At 45.1% G+C, this 17,440-nt stretch overlaps 1 protein-coding gene across 5 annotated transcripts; it reads left to right on the forward strand.

The window, feature by feature from the left end:
- Window positions 1-1,838: 1,838 nt before the first annotated feature.
- ZBTB18 (zinc finger and BTB domain containing 18) lies at window positions 1,839-9,571 on the forward strand. 5 transcript variants are annotated; one of them, XM_065057888.1, is made up of 4 exons: window positions 2,905-3,126; window positions 3,654-3,737; window positions 5,835-6,522; window positions 6,635-7,174. In XM_065057888.1, the coding sequence occupies exons 1-4, from the start codon at window positions 3,045-3,047 to the stop codon at window positions 6,663-6,665; spliced, it is 885 nt and encodes a 294-aa protein (XP_064913960.1). In that variant the 5' UTR covers window positions 2,905-3,044; the 3' UTR covers window positions 6,666-7,174. The 5 variants fall into 5 exon arrangements, with proteins under 5 accessions (XP_064913958.1, XP_064913959.1, XP_064913960.1 ...); XM_065057886.1 differs by lacking the exon at window positions 2,905-3,126 and adding an exon at window positions 1,839-2,256 and having other exon boundaries at window positions 5,835-9,571; XM_065057887.1 differs by lacking the exons at window positions 2,905-3,126; window positions 3,654-3,737 and adding an exon at window positions 1,839-2,256 and having other exon boundaries at window positions 5,835-9,571.
- The last annotated feature ends 7,869 nt before the right edge of the window (window positions 9,572-17,440 follow it).

Raw genomic sequence — 17,440 nt, forward strand, 5'->3', positions numbered from 1 at the left:
AAGGAGACTAAGTACATGCCTTCAGCTTTTACATCTACTCAATCAGTTTTGGTTATTAATACACAGCTGAGCTCTTTTTTCTTTTAACTCTTAGTCTCTTTGTTTTCTTCAAAATACTTCCCCATCTTAACTGCTTACCTGCAACTGAAGGGGAGATGGAGAAACAGCCAACTCCTTGGATTAGTCTTTTCCTAAGCAAGACTTTAGCTATCCAAACCTGGCCTCCACTGCCCTACCCTAACCCACCGTTAAGCTGTGGTATTCTCCAAAGCCACTGACCTCAAACCACTGTGAGGTCTGGAGAGCAATTTTCCCCTCAGGCATCGTCCTTCCCACTGCTGCCCTGGGCACATGCACATCCCAAATGACACCAGCCTGCTGGCACTGCCCCTCATAACCTGCTCTGCATCAGCAGGAAGCACAGAAATATGGTGCTAGAGGTGGAAACTCTAGCTCAGGGCAGGGCAGTCAATTCAGAGAGGACCCGAAGCATACTCCCATTGCACTTGCTACAAATTCACAACTGGCCTGTGCTGACCTAGGAGAGAGGATAGGACACAAACTGGAATGACAAAGGTAAATATTTATTAATATGCATGAGGCAACCCAGCCAAACTGGGCACGTTCCAGGGATTTTTCTTTAGAGGTTTTATACAAGTGTATGATACAATTCACCTGACAACCTACTAATGCATTTTTCTAATTATCCAATCATATATGTGGTACAGCAAAGCAACCATATTTCTTAAGTCTTGCAGAAGCAGCATCCATCATGATCCTCATGGCTTATCTGTTAATCCAGATGTTTTTGTCATCAACTTCTGCAAATTTATCAGGCATCGGCAACTTGCGTTCCTCTTACATGCAGATCCCTCAGTAAATTTTTAAAAAGGTTTCCTTATCTTAGTCGATTGCTGGTTCTTCTTAATAGGGGCAGGTGATGATGAGTCTTGGGTCTCAAGACAATAACACAGCACTTACAAGCTAATAACGTTCTTGGCTGCATGGTCTCAGCAACTTCCACCACACTCTCTGTCCTGAGCAGCCCAGAGGCAGCACAGCAAGCGACGCCCAGGCGGTGGGCCTGCCTGCTGCCAGAGATGCCACCATAGGCAAACTCTTTAAGAGAAGCAGGTGAGGGTGGGGGCGAGGATGGGGCTGGGCGGTGTCCAAAAGGAACGCACTGCACACCAGCCCTGCCAGCACCGGCAGCCGCCGAGGCCTCCCCAGCCAGGCCGGGCACACGTACACACCAACGCGGCACAGGTGGCCCCAGCACCTGCGTGGCCAGACGAGGGTGCAGGGACTTGCCAGTGAGCACCGGGTCGGGTCGGGTTGGGTCGGGTCGGGCTGGGCTGGGCAGCCCATCCCACCGCCCCGGGACACGACCAGGCCCGGCCGCAGGCGCGGCGCACCGCACCGCACCGCACCGCACCGCACCGCACCGCACCGCACCGCACCGCACCGCACCGCACCGCACCGCACCGCACCGCACCGCACCGCACCGCACCCCCACCCCGGCAACAGGCGCGGGGCCGCGGCCCGCGCGCGCCCTCAAAAACAAAGCTCCGCCTCCGGCCCCGCCCCCGCCACCGTCGCCCCACCCTCGGCCCCGCCCCCTCCCCGGGCTCGGCGGGGCCCCGCCCCCTTCCGCCTCGGCTTCTCGCCGGGTCACGCCCCCTGCCTCGCCACGCTTCACAATTGGTGGCGCCGCCGGCCTTCCCGGGCCGCCCTCCTCCACTCAGCGCCCGCCGCGGCCCGTCACTCATCGGCGGGCCGCCGCGCCGGTTGGCGGCGGCAGCGGTGCGGGCGGGCCGGGCTGTCAGTCAGGGAGCGGAGTCCGAAGTGGGGAGCGGGGAGGGGGCGAACATCTGTCTGCCGCAGCCCGGGCCCGGCTGTGCCGCCGCCGCCGTGCGTGCGCCCGTGCTGCGTGCGCCCGGCGCCCCCGCCCGCCCGCCTTCCCCCGGCCCCCGCCCCTCCCCCGCGCCCGGCCGCCCGGCCCCGGGCTCCGCGCCGTCTCCGGCCGTCGGTGCCATGGGGAGCCGCTGAGCGCGGGGCCCGCTTCGCTCCGCCGGCTGCCCCGCTCGCTCCTCAGCTGCCGGCAGGGGGGAGGCCGGGGGGCGGCGGCCAGCGGGCGCGGGGGGCGGGCGGGGGGAGGGCGGGAGGGGAACGAGACGCGATCCCGGAGCGGCAAGTGAGCGAAGAGGAGCCGGCGGGCGGCGGCGGGAGCGCGGGGACTTCGGGCCGCCGCGGAGTGTGAGTCCCGCTGCCCCCATCCCCACACACCCGCCGGGCCGGGGCCGGTGCGGCCCCGTGGGGCGGGCGGAGTTGGCGGCGGGTCCGGCGGGGGGTGGGCGCAGCCGGGCGGGGGGGCGGGGGCACCGGCCGCCCCGGCGCCGCTCCCGGTTACTTTTCTTTTGTTGCCGCCGTGACCCGGGGGCGGCTTTTCCTGCGCGCCGGGCAGCTGCTTCCTTTCCCGCGGGGCGGCCCCGGGCGGGGGTGGCGCTGTCCGGCGAGAGTACCAGGCCCCCGCGCGGCGGGGGGCGCCCGGCCCGGCCCGGCCCAGGGTGTCAGGGCGGGGGGGGGCGGCCCCGGTGAAAAGTTGCCGCCGCCCGGCGGGGATGGGGGGGCCGGGCCCGCCGGGAACTTGCTGCGCGCCGCCGGCCCGGAGCGCCGCGCGTCCCCTCACGGCCCGGCTCGGCGGCGGAGGCGGGCTCGGCCCCCGCCCGGCAGCGGGCAGGTGAACCGCCCAACTTGGTAGACGCGAGTGCGGCGTGAGTGTCAGCGGCGGGGCCGGAGGGAGGCCGGCGGGGCCAGTCCCCCGGCGGTGCGAGGGGCACCGCGCTCGGCCGCGCCGACTCCCGCTCCGGTCCCTGCCGAGCGTCTGGCGGGGTGGGGGGTGGCGGTGGGGCTGCGGGGCCGGCGCCCGGTGCCACAGCAGTCAAATAAATGACAGGCCGAGCCCCGCAGGGGAAAAGCGATTTATGAGTAAAGCTGAGCGCTTGAAATAGTGCCCCGGCCCGGTTAGCGGCTTTGCTGTGTAGATGAGCTGGAGTTTGAGTGCTCGAGATCACTTGTGCTGTCTGAGCGTTGAAACTGAAAGGACGGACGGCGAAGTGAGGAGCTGTGAGTTGAGCAAATAGGTTTGGGTAATTTATTCTTCGAACTGAACCTCTGAGCTCAGTAAAAGCGAGTCGGTGTGGATGGATTTCTCGGATAGCCCCGTGGCTGGGGTATGCTGTCAGTATATGAAGTGGTCCTCTAACTTAAGGCAGAAGTGTTGCTATGCTGCAGATACAGTAGAGCCCCATATGTTTAGGATTTTTTTTTTCTCCCCGTTAGAAAGTTTGGGGAAAAAAAAAAAAAAAAAAAAAGAGACTTTGAAGTATTTTGTTTATACTAACAGAAGAGAAAAGTTCTCCTAAGAAAAAGCTGGTGGCAGGAGTGTAGAGGAGTAGCATATGGCATTAAAAGGAGCACAGCTGGAGGTAGCATTTCCATCTGAACATGATGTCAGAGCAGCTGACAGCCTGCCATCCCTCAGCCTTTTATTCTAACACACAGACAGGGAGTTAGTGTGTGCAGATCTGTGTGTGGAGAAGGTATCTCATTCCTCTCTAACATCATCTCCACTTTGCATCTGTCTCTCCTAGTCTGCTTTTTTTCCACCGATCTAACAGACCTGGAGCCAGCAAGACTCAGAGGAAAGGACTTAATCAGGTTTATGTGTACTAAAGGTAGGAGTAGCAATAGATTAGATACAGCATATTTCTGTTTTGGTGTGTTGTTTATTGAATTTCAGAAAAAAAAAATCACATTACTTTTCTAACCAAGTTTAGAGGTAATATATGAAATTGAGTATTAAATAGCTAAGTGGACTTAGTCAAAAGGCTTGGGTTACAGTTGGAGAGTATCAGTTCTTAGGCACGTTGTTAGCATTAACTTTAATGCATATTGCGAGAATGTCTTGGTTTGGAAGAAGGAGAGAGCAAGTTCATTTCTGCTTCATTTCTGAGACCAAAACTGCAATGGATTTAGTGGCAAGCCTAAAGAGAATTCTGCCTTTTTTTCTTGTATTGCATCTTTTAAATGACTTGCGGGAGGGGGGGGGCGGGTAGTGAAATATACAAAAGTGTGCTTTTATGAAGAAGACTGTTCTGACTAAAATGTGATTGTGGGGAAGTCTTTCATTAAACTTCATGGTTAAATATTTAGCAGCTGAGAACCGTAGTACCATACAGCTGTAGTGCTTCTGAAAGATAAAAATCAGTTATGTGTTTAAAAACTTTTGTACCCGGGAGAATGGCTTGACTGGTTTCCTCCTTTCTTGCTTGTAGCATTTGAAATCTTTTATTTCAGCATAACAATAATTATTTGAAGGAGTTTTTGTATTTGCGACTAATTTAGAACTTGTAGATTTGAGCTGCCTGAATTGGCCAGACAGCTGTAATCGCACTCCTCTATTCTTAATCTCTTTATCTGGGCAGCAGCTGCCATATGGCCACAGTCAGCTGGATCAGATGTTTATAAGCTTCCTTCTTCGTCCCTCTCTGTCCTTTCAGCCTCCTAATTTGATCACAGCTACCTTGTGAGCTGCCCTCCAATCTTTATTTTTAGCCCTCTTAAGGATTAGGATTGATGTTGGCTGTGGGGCACTTAAAGTGATTGTATTGTAAATCTTCGTGCTTTACTCTAGCAATGGTATTTTACAGAGTATAGTAGGGGTTGTGTTGTAAGTTTTAGCACATCTTGGTTTGCGAGGGATGAGGATTTTTCAATAATATCTGCCAGCCTAGAGAGCCACGATCTGCTTAGATGGTTTGGGAGAACGTTGCTATCAATCACAGAAGAATAGATTAAGACAGGCTTTTAAGAGATTTTACTTTCTATTTGAGTTTTGACTTCTCTTCTTCTTTGAAGTTTATTTTCTCTTTATCATCAAGGAAGGTGGATAGAAAAATACTTGGGTAAGAACAGTACTCAGGCTACTGATTTTAAATGTGCCCATATGCACACATGCTCATGTTGAATGACTTTTTTTTTTTTTTTTTAACTTTGATACTGCAAACTCTGCCTGGTGTGGGAGGGGAGGGAAATTTCTGTCCTTCTGCATAGGGGAAGCAGTGCTCGTTGGCGTTTGGTTGTTAGTTTTCTTTTGTAAATTCTGCATGTTGGCAAAAAATGTTCATGTTCTATTGTACAGTATGCAGATGGTTTAAAACCTGAAATGGCACTTATATACAAGAAGAAAACCATGCAAACTGAATTTCTGAAAACTTTGGTTTTGCTGTTGTTATAAATTGACATCCGTAAATAATTTTTATACTTTATGAACGTTAGACCTTCTGATTTGGGTCTATTAGATTTCTTCATGTGCGAACATCTGCTCTTACTACAATTGGACTTTAAAAAAAAAGGCAGAGGATCTGATATTTTTTTCTTCCCTCTCTGTGATCTTTAATTTAAGTGTTCAAAAAAAATTTTTTTTTATTTTTTTGAGTGTGCCCTCCTAGGGACGCAATCTGGAGGAAGTTCCCTGAAAAAAAAAAACTGTTGAACAGATTTTATGAACAGCAGTGATGCTTTAAAAAAAATTACAGATGTACCTGTGCGCTTATTAGAACGGCTTATTTACCACTGAAAGGAAATTGTAACTTCAGTGGCTGATCGGGAAAAGAGTTGCCATCGTACGTGCGTGTTAAACAATCTTTGCGTGGTGTCGGTACCAGAATTCTGGCAATACAAATACAAGGTTTTTAGAGTGGAATAACTTGGATTCGAAAGTTTTGTGATTCCGACCTACGTTTAATTTTCAAAAATCTCGTTGTTTATAGGTTATGAAGACAGTATGGAGTTTCCTGACCACAGTAGACATTTGCTACAGTGTCTGAGTGAGCAGAGACATCAGGGTTTTCTTTGTGATTGCACTGTTCTGGTAGGAGATGCCCAGTTCCGAGCGCACAGAGCTGTACTGGCTTCATGCAGCATGTATTTCCACCTCTTTTACAAGGACCAGCTGGACAAAAGGGACATTGTTCATCTGAACAGCGACATTGTTACAGCCCCAGCTTTCGCTCTCCTGCTTGAATTCATGTACGAAGGAAAGCTCCAGTTCAAAGACTTGCCCATTGAAGACGTGCTAGCAGCTGCCAGTTATCTCCACATGTATGACATTGTCAAAGTCTGCAAAAAGAAGCTGAAAGAGAAAGCAACCACGGAGGCAGACAGTACAAAAAAGGAGGAAGACGCCTCAAGTTGTTCAGACAAAGTGGAGAGCCTCTCCGACGGCAGCAGCCACATGCCAGGAGACTTGCCCAGCGATGAAGACGACGGAGAAGATGAAAAATTGAACATCCTGCCTAGCAAAAGGGACTTGGCGGCTGAGCCTGGGAACATGTGGATGAGATTGCCCTCAGACTCAGCAGGCATTCCCCAGGCTGGCGGAGAGGCAGAGACGCACACAGCAGCAGCTGGAAAAACAGTAGCCAGCCCCTGCAGCTCAACAGAGTCTTTGTCCCAGAGGTCTGTCACCTCCGTGAGGGATTCAGCAGATGTTGACTGCGTGCTGGACCTGTCTGTCAAGTCCAGCCTTTCAGGAGTTGAAAATTTGAACAGTTCTTATTTCTCTTCGCAGGACATGCTTAGAAGCAGCCTGGTTCAGGTGAAGGTGGAGAAAGAGGCTTCCTGTGATGAGAGTGATGTTGGCACTAATGACTATGATATGGAACATAGCACTGTGAAGGAGAGTGTGAGCACTAATAACAGGGTACAGTACGAGCCAGCCCACCTGGCTCCGATGAGGGAAGATTCGGTCTTGAGGGAGCTAGACAGAGAGGACAAGGCAAGCGATGATGAAATGATAACTCCAGAGAACGAGAGAGTCCAGGTGGAAGGAAACATGGACAGCAGCCTGCTCCCTTACGTGTCAAACATTCTGAGCCCCGCTGGCCAAATTTTCATGTGTCCTCTCTGCAACAAGGTCTTTCCTAGCCCCCACATCCTGCAGATCCATTTAAGCACGCACTTTCGAGAGCAGGACGGGATCCGCAGCAAGCCTGCTACCGATGTCAATGTCCCGACCTGCTCCTTGTGTGGTAAGACTTTTTCTTGCATGTACACCTTGAAACGTCACGAGAGGACTCATTCAGGTGAAAAGCCCTACACTTGCACCCAGTGTGGGAAGAGCTTCCAGTACTCCCACAACCTGAGCCGCCACGCAGTGGTTCACACGCGGGAGAAGCCTCACGCTTGTAAGTGGTGTGAGCGCAGGTTCACGCAGTCCGGAGACCTTTACAGACACATTCGGAAGTTTCACTGTGAGTTGGTGAACTCATTGTCTGTCAAAAGCGAAGCACTGAGCTTACCTGCTGTCAGAGACTGGACCTTAGAAGATAGCTCACAAGAACTTTGGAAATAAAATTTTTATATATATAAATAATATATATATAAATCTATATAGTTGTGGTACAGTCTAAAAGCAATCTTGTTTCCTTGAACTGAAAGTTTGGCTATTAGCTTGTTTTTGCACTTTAAGGCAGCATGAATATTTCACTAATTTAGCACTCCGATAAAAATGAACTGTAGAGGTAATCCGACAAAGTAACAAATTGCAGAGCGTATTTTTCCCCTTTTTCGGAATAGAAGCCAGCGGATACTTTACTTCTAAGGAATCTCCAATTCAAAAAATTTGGACATGGCTTTATTCTCCCCAAAACACTGCGTTCTTTTAAGCTCTCAGTCTTTTTCCTCTTAAAATCTGAATGTAGAAATCCTCTCCCAATTTTGCCAGTTCCTTTACATTTCTATAATTGCATGAGTCCTTTCTAGCTGTTGGAAACCTGAATGCTTTTAGACCCAAATGGAAAATTTCTGAAATGCTGGATTATCTATTTTTAAACAAGCGGTTGACTTAAAACTTACTATGGCAACTTCTGGATTTCTGACAGTTCCCACTGGAGAAAAAAAAAAGCAAAAAAGAACACAAAAAGGAAAAAAAAAAAGACACAACAGAAAAAACATAAAACAAAAACCCTGAGAGTACACTGGGATCACTGGGACTCTGTCTTATGTGAAGGTTTGCTTGGGATGAAAAAGGATATTGCAGCTTCAGCAGTGATGAACTGTGTGTTTAAAAAATGTGAATTACTGTTATTGTATACTGTAATTGATTACATGGGCCGGGGGGAGGTATCAAAGAACTTGGCAGGTTGTGTTGATGCTCTTAGTTGAGTCTTGAAAAGTAAATATTAACGCTACAGAAATGCATGAGTTTCAGTATATTTTTGTCTTTGTTTGCATTGTATAACTTTTAACGAGTGAGTTGAAAATTATTTAATTTCCTTAGGAAAAAAAAAAAAAAAAAAGACAACACCGTTGAAAATGCCGGTGTTCCGAAGAAGAGAAATGCACTGTTTTTATTTTATCTAATTTAAATTTACTTTCCCACTGTCTTTGAGTTGAGAAGAACTTAAGCTACGAGTCGCCGATTTAGCTACGTTAACAAGGAGAAAAAAAAAACACAAAAAAAATAATGAATGTTTACAACCAGGCTTCGAGATTTGCATGTGCGGTGTGCATTCACTGACCCCAGCCCCCTCGGACTGCCCAACCCCGCGCCAGCCCCAGCTGAGGTGCGTCCATTTCCCCAGATGAGCATTGGTAGGATTCCTGCTGCACCGCTCCGCCACAATAGGTCGTTCTTTTTTGGTTTTGTTCTTTTTTTTTTTTTTCTTTTTTATTCCCCACGTTGAAAAGAGGCTGTGGATTGAAGAAAAAAAAAAAAAAAAAGGCAAAAAAAAAAAGCCCCGGGCTGAAAGGCCTGGGCAGGCCTGAGTGACAGGGGGGCCGGGGGAGGGCAGGGGGAGGACTATGTGTATCCAAGCAGCAGAGACTGCAGCCTGACGTGTGGTTTTAATGACCAACACGCAGGTCAAAAGCATTTTGCACAGTGTTTGTTTTCCTGTCTTGCACTTACAAATAAGGTCTATGGGAGTAGCATGGAAAACGTTTGCTGTTTTTCCTTTTTTTTTTTCTTTTTTTTTTTTTTCCTCTGCTTTTGTTTAAAATTTGATCGCCTTAACTACTGTAAACATAGCCTATTTTTGTGCTTAAGATACTGAATGGAAAACTCCATTGTGTATTGCTGGACTGTTTTGGAAATATTTGGTCAAATGTGTGTTAATTTGGCTGTAATGGCATTTAAAACAAAACAAAAAAAAAGCTGTGAAAATGGCCTTGGAGCGTTATCTTTAGTTACTTGAATAGTTTCTAGGTTTTAAAACTACATTCTTTTCCTAAGTTAGAGAAGACAATCAGTGTCTGAGGAAAATGGACTTTCTCTTGGATTTTTTTTGTGGTCCTTGTGAGTGATTGCTTTTTTCCTTTCCTTAGTTTCACATTCTTCTTTTGTTCTAAAACTTAGACTGACATCTAGCTTTGACAATCATAGTATGTTTTATTTTCCTGAGGGGGGGAATAACTTATAATGCTGTTTAGTTTTGTACTATTGGTGTGTTGGTGAATTTTTAAACTGTGTGCTAACTGCAATAAATTATATGAACTGAGAAATCAATTCCCTTGTCTTTTTTCCCTCTTTTAAATTATAGTTACGGAGTATTTTTTATAATGTGTAACTTTATTACTTTTGTACAGACTTCTATTGCTAACTGTGTACGGAATATGTTTTCAGTATGCTTTTGAGCACTTTGTTGCTAACGTACGTATTTACATCTCACTTAACATTTAAAAAAATTAAATGCTTGTCTTTTGAAAGCATTTCTGTGTGTGTAGCTCTTGATCATTCTGTAGAGGGATTAAAAAAATCTATTTTTCTTCTTCCCCAAAGACTTTTGCAGAAGCAATCTATTAAATTTCAGAAATTTTGCTACCATGCAGATAACTGTACAGACACACAATTCTTTTTCTGGGCTTAACTTCACCCCAAGGAGCTCTGTCGGGCTCACTCCTTTGTATTCAGTCCCTGTCAGAACATCAGGGCAGAAGGCAACAACTTAACCTGGCGTGCTGGCCGTGTACTGACTGGCCAACGTCACAGCACAAGCAGGCAGTCAAAATGTCCAAATACCAGCAATATTATCAAAACCGCGGGGATTACAGAGGGAAGTTGAAATAATCCTAAATCTGTTTGAGGATTTGTTTTACAGGATAAACACTTCTCAAAAAAAAAAAAATTAAAAAAAATCTATATATCTATAAGGAAGCGTAGCAAAACCTTTGAAAAAGACCTGGCTTAGATGCTTGTTGCAGGTTATACCCAGAATTCTTGTCTGAGGCCGCTCTATCCTGAGAGGGAGACCAGCGCCCCACAGCCCAACATTGATAGGAAAGTAGAGCAAAATTAGAAGTTTGGAACAGAGACGGACCAATTTGAAGGGGGAAAAGAAGAAATCTTAATCGAAACATTTCATTACACTTATTGCCTGCCTAGGTACACCTGAAGTTGTGCCTCAAGTGAACCTCGGTGCCTAATGCTGTTCTGCTTCCTGCATCCACAGTAATTTGTACTTAACTACAATGATCTTTTTATTATGTTTTATTCTCTATAACAATTTTCAAGCATCACTTGCTCTGTGTGTTTGTTTTGGTTTGGGTTTTTTTCCTTTTAGCTATTACAGATATTTTGCAAACATTTCCTTTCGTCAATGTTAGCATCTTTAGCCAGACAGTTTTCTCTTTCTCTAGCAGCAGCCCTTTTCTCTAGGCTTTCATATAATAGAATATTATGTGTAGTTAAGACAGTTCAAAGTATCGTCAAGACTGAAAAATGGCTAATAAATCCGTGCTGCTGATGAGCTTTGGATGTGGCTCTAGGCAGATTCACTGTTTGTTCTTCAACATTAAAATTTTCACGGATTGTAGATCACCAAATAAAACTAGACATAGAAGGAGCCCTTCTGCAGGAGGGTAACAGAACACGTAATTTAGCCATTAATGCCAAAATAATTCAAAATATACTTTAGGTTTCAGCTAGATGGTCTATACATGTGCAGCACATGCTTGTGCTTATCAAAGGGTTTCTTCAATGAAAAGATGAAACATACTCCTGTGTATTGCTTCTCTCCATAAGGTTTAATGTACTGACATATCTAAATAGCTGTAACTTTTTTCTTTTTTAAATACAGTCCCTAGATAACAAAGCATGAGAGAACATTTTATTTAGCTTGAGGATACATGGTAACAAAATCCTCAGTGTTCAGGTTGCCATCATGGTCAAAGGCAAATTGCGGGAATGGGAACGGTATGCTCTAAACTTCACGGTCCCAGAAGACTTTCTCTGACCGGTGACAGTCATCACTTTTTAGCTGTGCGTACTTCTAGCCCACGACTCACAGGGAACATGCTAAATATATCATGTGGCTATTTTTTTGACCACTGCCTGTGATAGCTTAATATTCTTTAATTACGAATGATTTCTCTCAACTGAGGCTGAGGGAGTTGGTGTAACAGAGACTTTCAAATTGGATATAGCAGCATTCTGCAGACCACCTACTTACTGAGACCTCTGCATGCTTTACGCACGATTTGAAGAAGACCTTGGTAAGAGTTTAAAATAAAACTTTCTCGCCAAGGAAGGGGAGGGATCCTCATTGCTTCTCCTGTGCTAGGAGAAAAGTGAATACCAAACAACCCCATCTACTTCTGCTGAGCATAAAAGAAACCAGCATACTCCTTCAAAACTTGCTTCGCCTAGTTGGAAGCCTAAATAAAATTGTAAAATGAATTTGCAAAGGGACAGATTCCCTGTTGCCCCTGTGCTGCCTCACCCCAGCAGCCGTGCTGGTTCACCTGCTGGGGAAGGACACAGCAGTTCTCTCTCCCTGCCGCAGCGCATCCCCTGCTTTCCTTCCTCATATAATGGATCAAGTGGCTTGTCAGCAGTGGACTGGCTTTTTTATTTTTTCCCTAATTAATTCTACAATAATCAAATGTCATAACTTTTTAATGGACTCCTAATATGTAGCTTTTAAAATACATTTTTCCAGCCTGCTTTCAAAAATGAAACCGGGACCCCTCCTTTTGGATGATCAGCAATGGCTGCAGCAATTTGCAGCTGATGAGAATTTGGAGGGGGAGAAAATTTCTACCTGCTCCTTCCCCTCGTTTTGAAACAATGAAAATTCCTTCAGGATGAAAGTGAAGTATGTTTCAAGTCTGCAAAAATGCCCTAAATTTAGAAAACTGATTCTGAAATATTGGCATGTAGTCCTCCGTAGCAGGGTTCTCAAACTTATACATTATTAGCACTATTTGTCTATGCGATTTCCAAACTGAAACATTTCCAGAGTATGATCTTTTATTGAAGAAGTCTAACCAAAGCATTAAGATGACTGTTTTATTTTAGTGTGGTAGTAAATGTGAATTTTAACAGAACTGTCTGATATTTTTAAAGGGAAGAAAAAGCGATGCACAAATCCGAGGTATTTTAACACATTCTAGTTCAGAAGTCCTTGTTTAATTTTTGTTGTGCTTCACTCATATTTTAATTATGTCATTAAATACAGTGAGTTTGGTAATAAAAATTATTTTCTGTATGGTAAGAGAGGAGTTTGTTATTTGTACGAATGCTTTTGGGCAGAAGGTGGAAATGTTCCCTTTTGCTGGCAAATGAAGACAACCACAGGAAGAAGAGCCCCGTTTATTAAGACCTACAGCCAACAGCTCCTGCTAGTGTGATAAAATTCAGCTAACCCTATTAATGGGTCTTACTGATGAGAAATTACATCCTTTTTGGAAAGATTATCCATTTTAGTCTCACAGGCTAAAAAAGAAGTATTACTTTTAACCGATTGTCAAATCAAAATGCTCTGGGTGCAAATAAGTCGCAGCTTACCCAGCTCTGCCGCAGCAGGAGCGGGGTGAGCCTTCTCCACAGCCGGGCAGCAGCAGAGCCCATGGTGCTACCAGCTTAACTCAACAGTGGTGGCCAGTGCTGCAGAGCTTTCGAGTGACAGAGATGTTTGAAAAAAAAAAAAACAACAAGTTTTATTTTCAAATATAATCTGAGTATTTCCACTATATCAGAATTTCTTGATTCAGTTAATTTTTCAGACTAACAGAACTTGCCTAGGTTTTCTCTGCTTATAATCTTCAAGTTCGTTTTGCTTTAATTTAGTTTCTTGCTTGCCTTTTTATTTTTTTTAGAAGACAGTCGCTCCACTAAAGCACCATCATCTTTGTGCAGAACATGCACGGTTTTCGTTCTTGATAACTCCTTAACGTTAACCATTTGTAGCAGGGGGTCACCAGTGCTCACCCCTTTGCAAAAACTCTCGCGGGCACAGAGGTTGTGCCCCTCCTGTACCACAGCTCTTACTGCTGGGCCAAATTCTCTTTTCTTTTTGAGATTTTACAGCCTAACTCTGACAAGCTTTTGCTTGGGGCTACAGGGGAGAGCGTATGCAATCTAGCCTTGGAGCTGAAATTTCCATGCGATTGGGGATTTTTGGGATTGCAGGAAATAAATAAATGATTAATTGCAAAATACAGCTGGTGATTATTTTCAAGACTTTTTAATGTGCAGTGTTTTGGTATGTCATAAACGCAGCGTTGTGCTTTAAAATCCATACTGTGTATGATGGTACGTGTGAGGAAGTAGTTTAAAATAACTTACTGTTTTTTATTTAGGTGTGCATTGAAATCACAACCTCTGTTATTCCTTAAATATCTTTAGAGGATGTGCTTAGGGTTCGTATGTAGCAGCCAACGTGACATGATCTTGTGCAACCTCTTGCCTGTGTTTCCTGCAGTTATCAGCGCTAATCTCAGTACCAAGAAGGATTTTGTTTGTGCCATGTCTGCAACGTGCCAGATAGGGATTTACACAGCACATCCCCAGCCATTACAACTCGGTGCATGAAACCCAGGTTCAAATTAGTGAAATATTTAGAGAGCAAGTTACACGTACCTGATGACTTCTGAAAGGATTTAACTGGTAAAGCAGTGAGTTACTGCCTCAGTACTACCGGAGATGTATTAAAAGGCTTAACTGTCTCAAAACAGCTCTGTGGCATGGTATATGCTGTATCTGGATGTAAAAGTAGATATGGATTTAAATATTTCTTTCACAACCTTCCTGAAATATGTTTTGGTTATGTCTTATTTACAGCTATTAAGAAAATAAAAACTACCCTCGATGCTACATTTTAGGCTTTTGTCAAATTGTCTTCAATTTTAGCATTAAAGCTACTTTTTATAAACTTTTGGATGTGCTCCCAATATACATTTTACGATTTTTAAAATGTACTTTATCTATAAATAAAACCTCTTGAAACTGATAGAGGTTTATCATACAAGATATGATTTATTTTCAACTGCATTTGCCACGTATTCGCACTCAGTGAGGATTCATGTCGAGTTAATTTTGGAAATTCAAAACAGGATAAAAATACAGTTAAAAACTTAATGAAACATATCGTATCTTCATGGGCTATAGCTACCAGGTCTTCATTTTCTGTAGCTTATTTTCTCGTTTTAAAGTAGTTTGACTGGCACCGTCTACCCAGAATCTGATTTCTGTTCATAGACGATTTTCAGGCTTCTATATATGACAGCTTGAAAACACTATAAATACCAATATTTCATTATTTTCAAATGACTGTATGACTTTTAAGAAAGAGCTATGTCTAAATGAGATGAGAGTAACTAGGCAATCCTTAATTTTTTGAGAAATGGAGAGTTGTACATCTCCGTATTAATTATGAGGATGCAATGTAATGAACACGTGAATGCTGGGCTCCCTCTTGACAGACAGGCCAACAGACCTCTGCAAGTGTGGGACAACTATTGTAGCTTACTTCCAAGGATTTCTCAATAGTGCTCTCTATGCTTAAAAGAAAAGGCTTCTGAGAAACAAGGTGAATGCGAAGATGTGTTTTGCCCAGTTACAGTGTGATAAACATGAATGTATCGCTTCTTCGTAACTATTGGAAAAGTCACAGAGAGAAAATTTACAAAAAAGTGAGGAGAAAAAATGGCATAAAGCAGTGCTTCACTTGGGAAATTTGTTATTCAGAGCCTAAATTTGCATCAAAAACCCCATGCATTTTAAAATCTTGGCCATGAGACCTTTCAAAGCCCATAACTAGTAGTTAAAAATGAGAGCAGAGCAAGCTTTTTTCTTTTTAAACAGAGTACTAATTTTAATGTGCTCTTTTATCCTTTCTAATTTATGACATGGTTTGCAGCTTGGAGGAGAAGGTGGGATTCCTGCCGAGCGGAGAAAATACAGCTGGGCCACATTCACCTTCCAGCCTGCCCGTGCTGTAGTGGGTGAGGGTCCCGGGCGAACCCCGAGGCATCTGCGGGGCCACACTGGAGGTGAGCAGCTTGTGTCAATCAGGACTCCCATCCCCAAACAACAGCAGGTCTGTAGGCACGCTTCTGCTGGAGGGCTTGAGAATGACTGAAGCGCTGCTTCTGGAGCGACGCCGGGTAAGGTGGAGTGATTCACACCCGGCATCGCAACAACCGCGCTCGCCTGTTCTCGGCGGAGAAGGGAGACGGGAGCCCACCCTGGGCCCCGGGTGTGCAAGTCACACAAGTGCCTGATGCTATAAGCTGATTTTAAAGTGTTATGCTCTGAGCGAACAATGCTGCTGGATGGTCTGGAGCTGGAAATCTGGCTGCTGTATTGCAATGCTGTTTTAAAAAAATTTTACTAAATATGAGGATCTGATCTCTCAACCATTATTCACGGAATATGAGCCCGAGGGCAAGTGGAGATGTTAAGGTTTGGGACCTACCTGAGGTGAACTACATCTGAGTCACTCTCAAGACAGCAAGTGGATGACTAGCACTCTTAATGTTAGCCTTCTATTTTAAGTTGACGCTCTTCAGATTCAGGGCTCCCCCACACGAAAGCATGACCATTTAATGCTTTGTTGGTTTTTTTTTTTTAGCAAGAGCCTTTGATAGGCCCTATGGTCGTTCATGGCTGAGCCAGATTCCTTCTGTCCAAAACTGCCTGTATTAACAGCAGGCAAAATTTTGCTTTTGGAAATACCAAGCCCTTTTGGTAGCTATTGTTACTTCCAGAACAGGGTAGGAATATGTCTGGAGCAGAAAAAAATTATTTACAAAGGCATCGGCTTAGCATGTATTGCTAAAATTTAATATCGATGCTCACCTTTCGGAACAATCTTATCTCCGATCTTATGTCCTTTTATTTAGAAGAAGGAGGAGGAGCCTGTGCTTTGGGCTCAAATGTGGTGAGAAGAGAGGGAACATCTGTAAATAATGCCTTTTTTATTTTTAGGAGAGGGATAAGCACATTGTTAAAAGAATGAAGGAAATTACAGAAAAATGAGTTTTAAGGGAAAGCACATGTTGAAAGACAGAGCACATTAATCAGGCTATGGGAATGGGAGGTATAAAGCCTCTTTTCTTCACCACTTTGATTCTTATTAAGGACAAAAAGCATTATGAGTTTTTTTCCTCTTTTCTGCTGGCTCTTAGAAAGGAAGCAATATAGCACAGCGAGGTTGTGAGCCTTGCTCCTGGTACAGTCCTGGAAGCATTTTTAATTCATCCCAAAGGCTTCTTTTATTATTTTTTTTGAACAAAATAAAAGGAAAGCCTCCTCCTCGTGACTTTACAGATGGCAGAATCCCGGTTTTGAAGCCCACACTTGAAGTCTCATTGTTGGGCCAGTGCGAGACCCCATCCATGGAGCAGAGGTCCCTGCCTTTCTCCTGCCCTCCTACTGAATGAGGCCTTGGGGATGGGAAGCCCATGGCCAACACTGGCAAAATGATGTGGCTCATTCAAAGCCACTGAACTTATTGAAGAATGATTAAGGAAAAAATTCGAAGCAAAAGTCCTGTTTATCCTGGGGCTGGATGCAGGGTTTGATATTTCAAAATATTTTCGCCACATCTTCTGTGCTACCTGTCCAGCCCCTTTGTGCACCTTGTTTGGTGCCTGATGTTAGGCTTGGCTCTGCACCTTTCCTCTGTTGGCTGATCCGAGTTGAACGCATTCTTCCAAATTATTTGTCAATGAGAGAAAAAAATTTTCAAGTGCTCTGGAGAACACTGGAGATGTGTGCTTTAAAGAAAAGTTCATCCTAGGGTTCTGGGCAGAAATTAAGCTACTTATGGACGTGTTTCATTCTATACTCCTGGGATACTTGGTGGTCATCAGTGGTTACTTGCTGAAACCCCCGGCTTGTGTCCATGTTATTTATTTAGAAAAATAAGAAGGGGCTAATGGCCTCAGCTGAAGCATTTTTCCAAGTTATATGGATACTCCTGCATCTGCCCCATTTCGTTCCCAGCTCCCCAGCCCTGTTTTCCCTAGGAGACCATTTTGACATCTCAGGTAGACACCGCAAATGAGGCTTTCGCCCGTCGTGCCGCTCAGAAGTGGGCTGTGAATTTCGGCAGTCGGTGGCGTAGCTGCGAGCGCATAGCCTGGTGCCTGT

Source organism: Columba livia, chromosome 3, assembly GCF_036013475.1.
Source record: "Columba livia isolate bColLiv1 breed racing homer chromosome 3, bColLiv1.pat.W.v2, whole genome shotgun sequence".
Lineage (NCBI taxonomy): Eukaryota > Metazoa > Chordata > Aves > Columbiformes > Columbidae > Columba > Columba livia.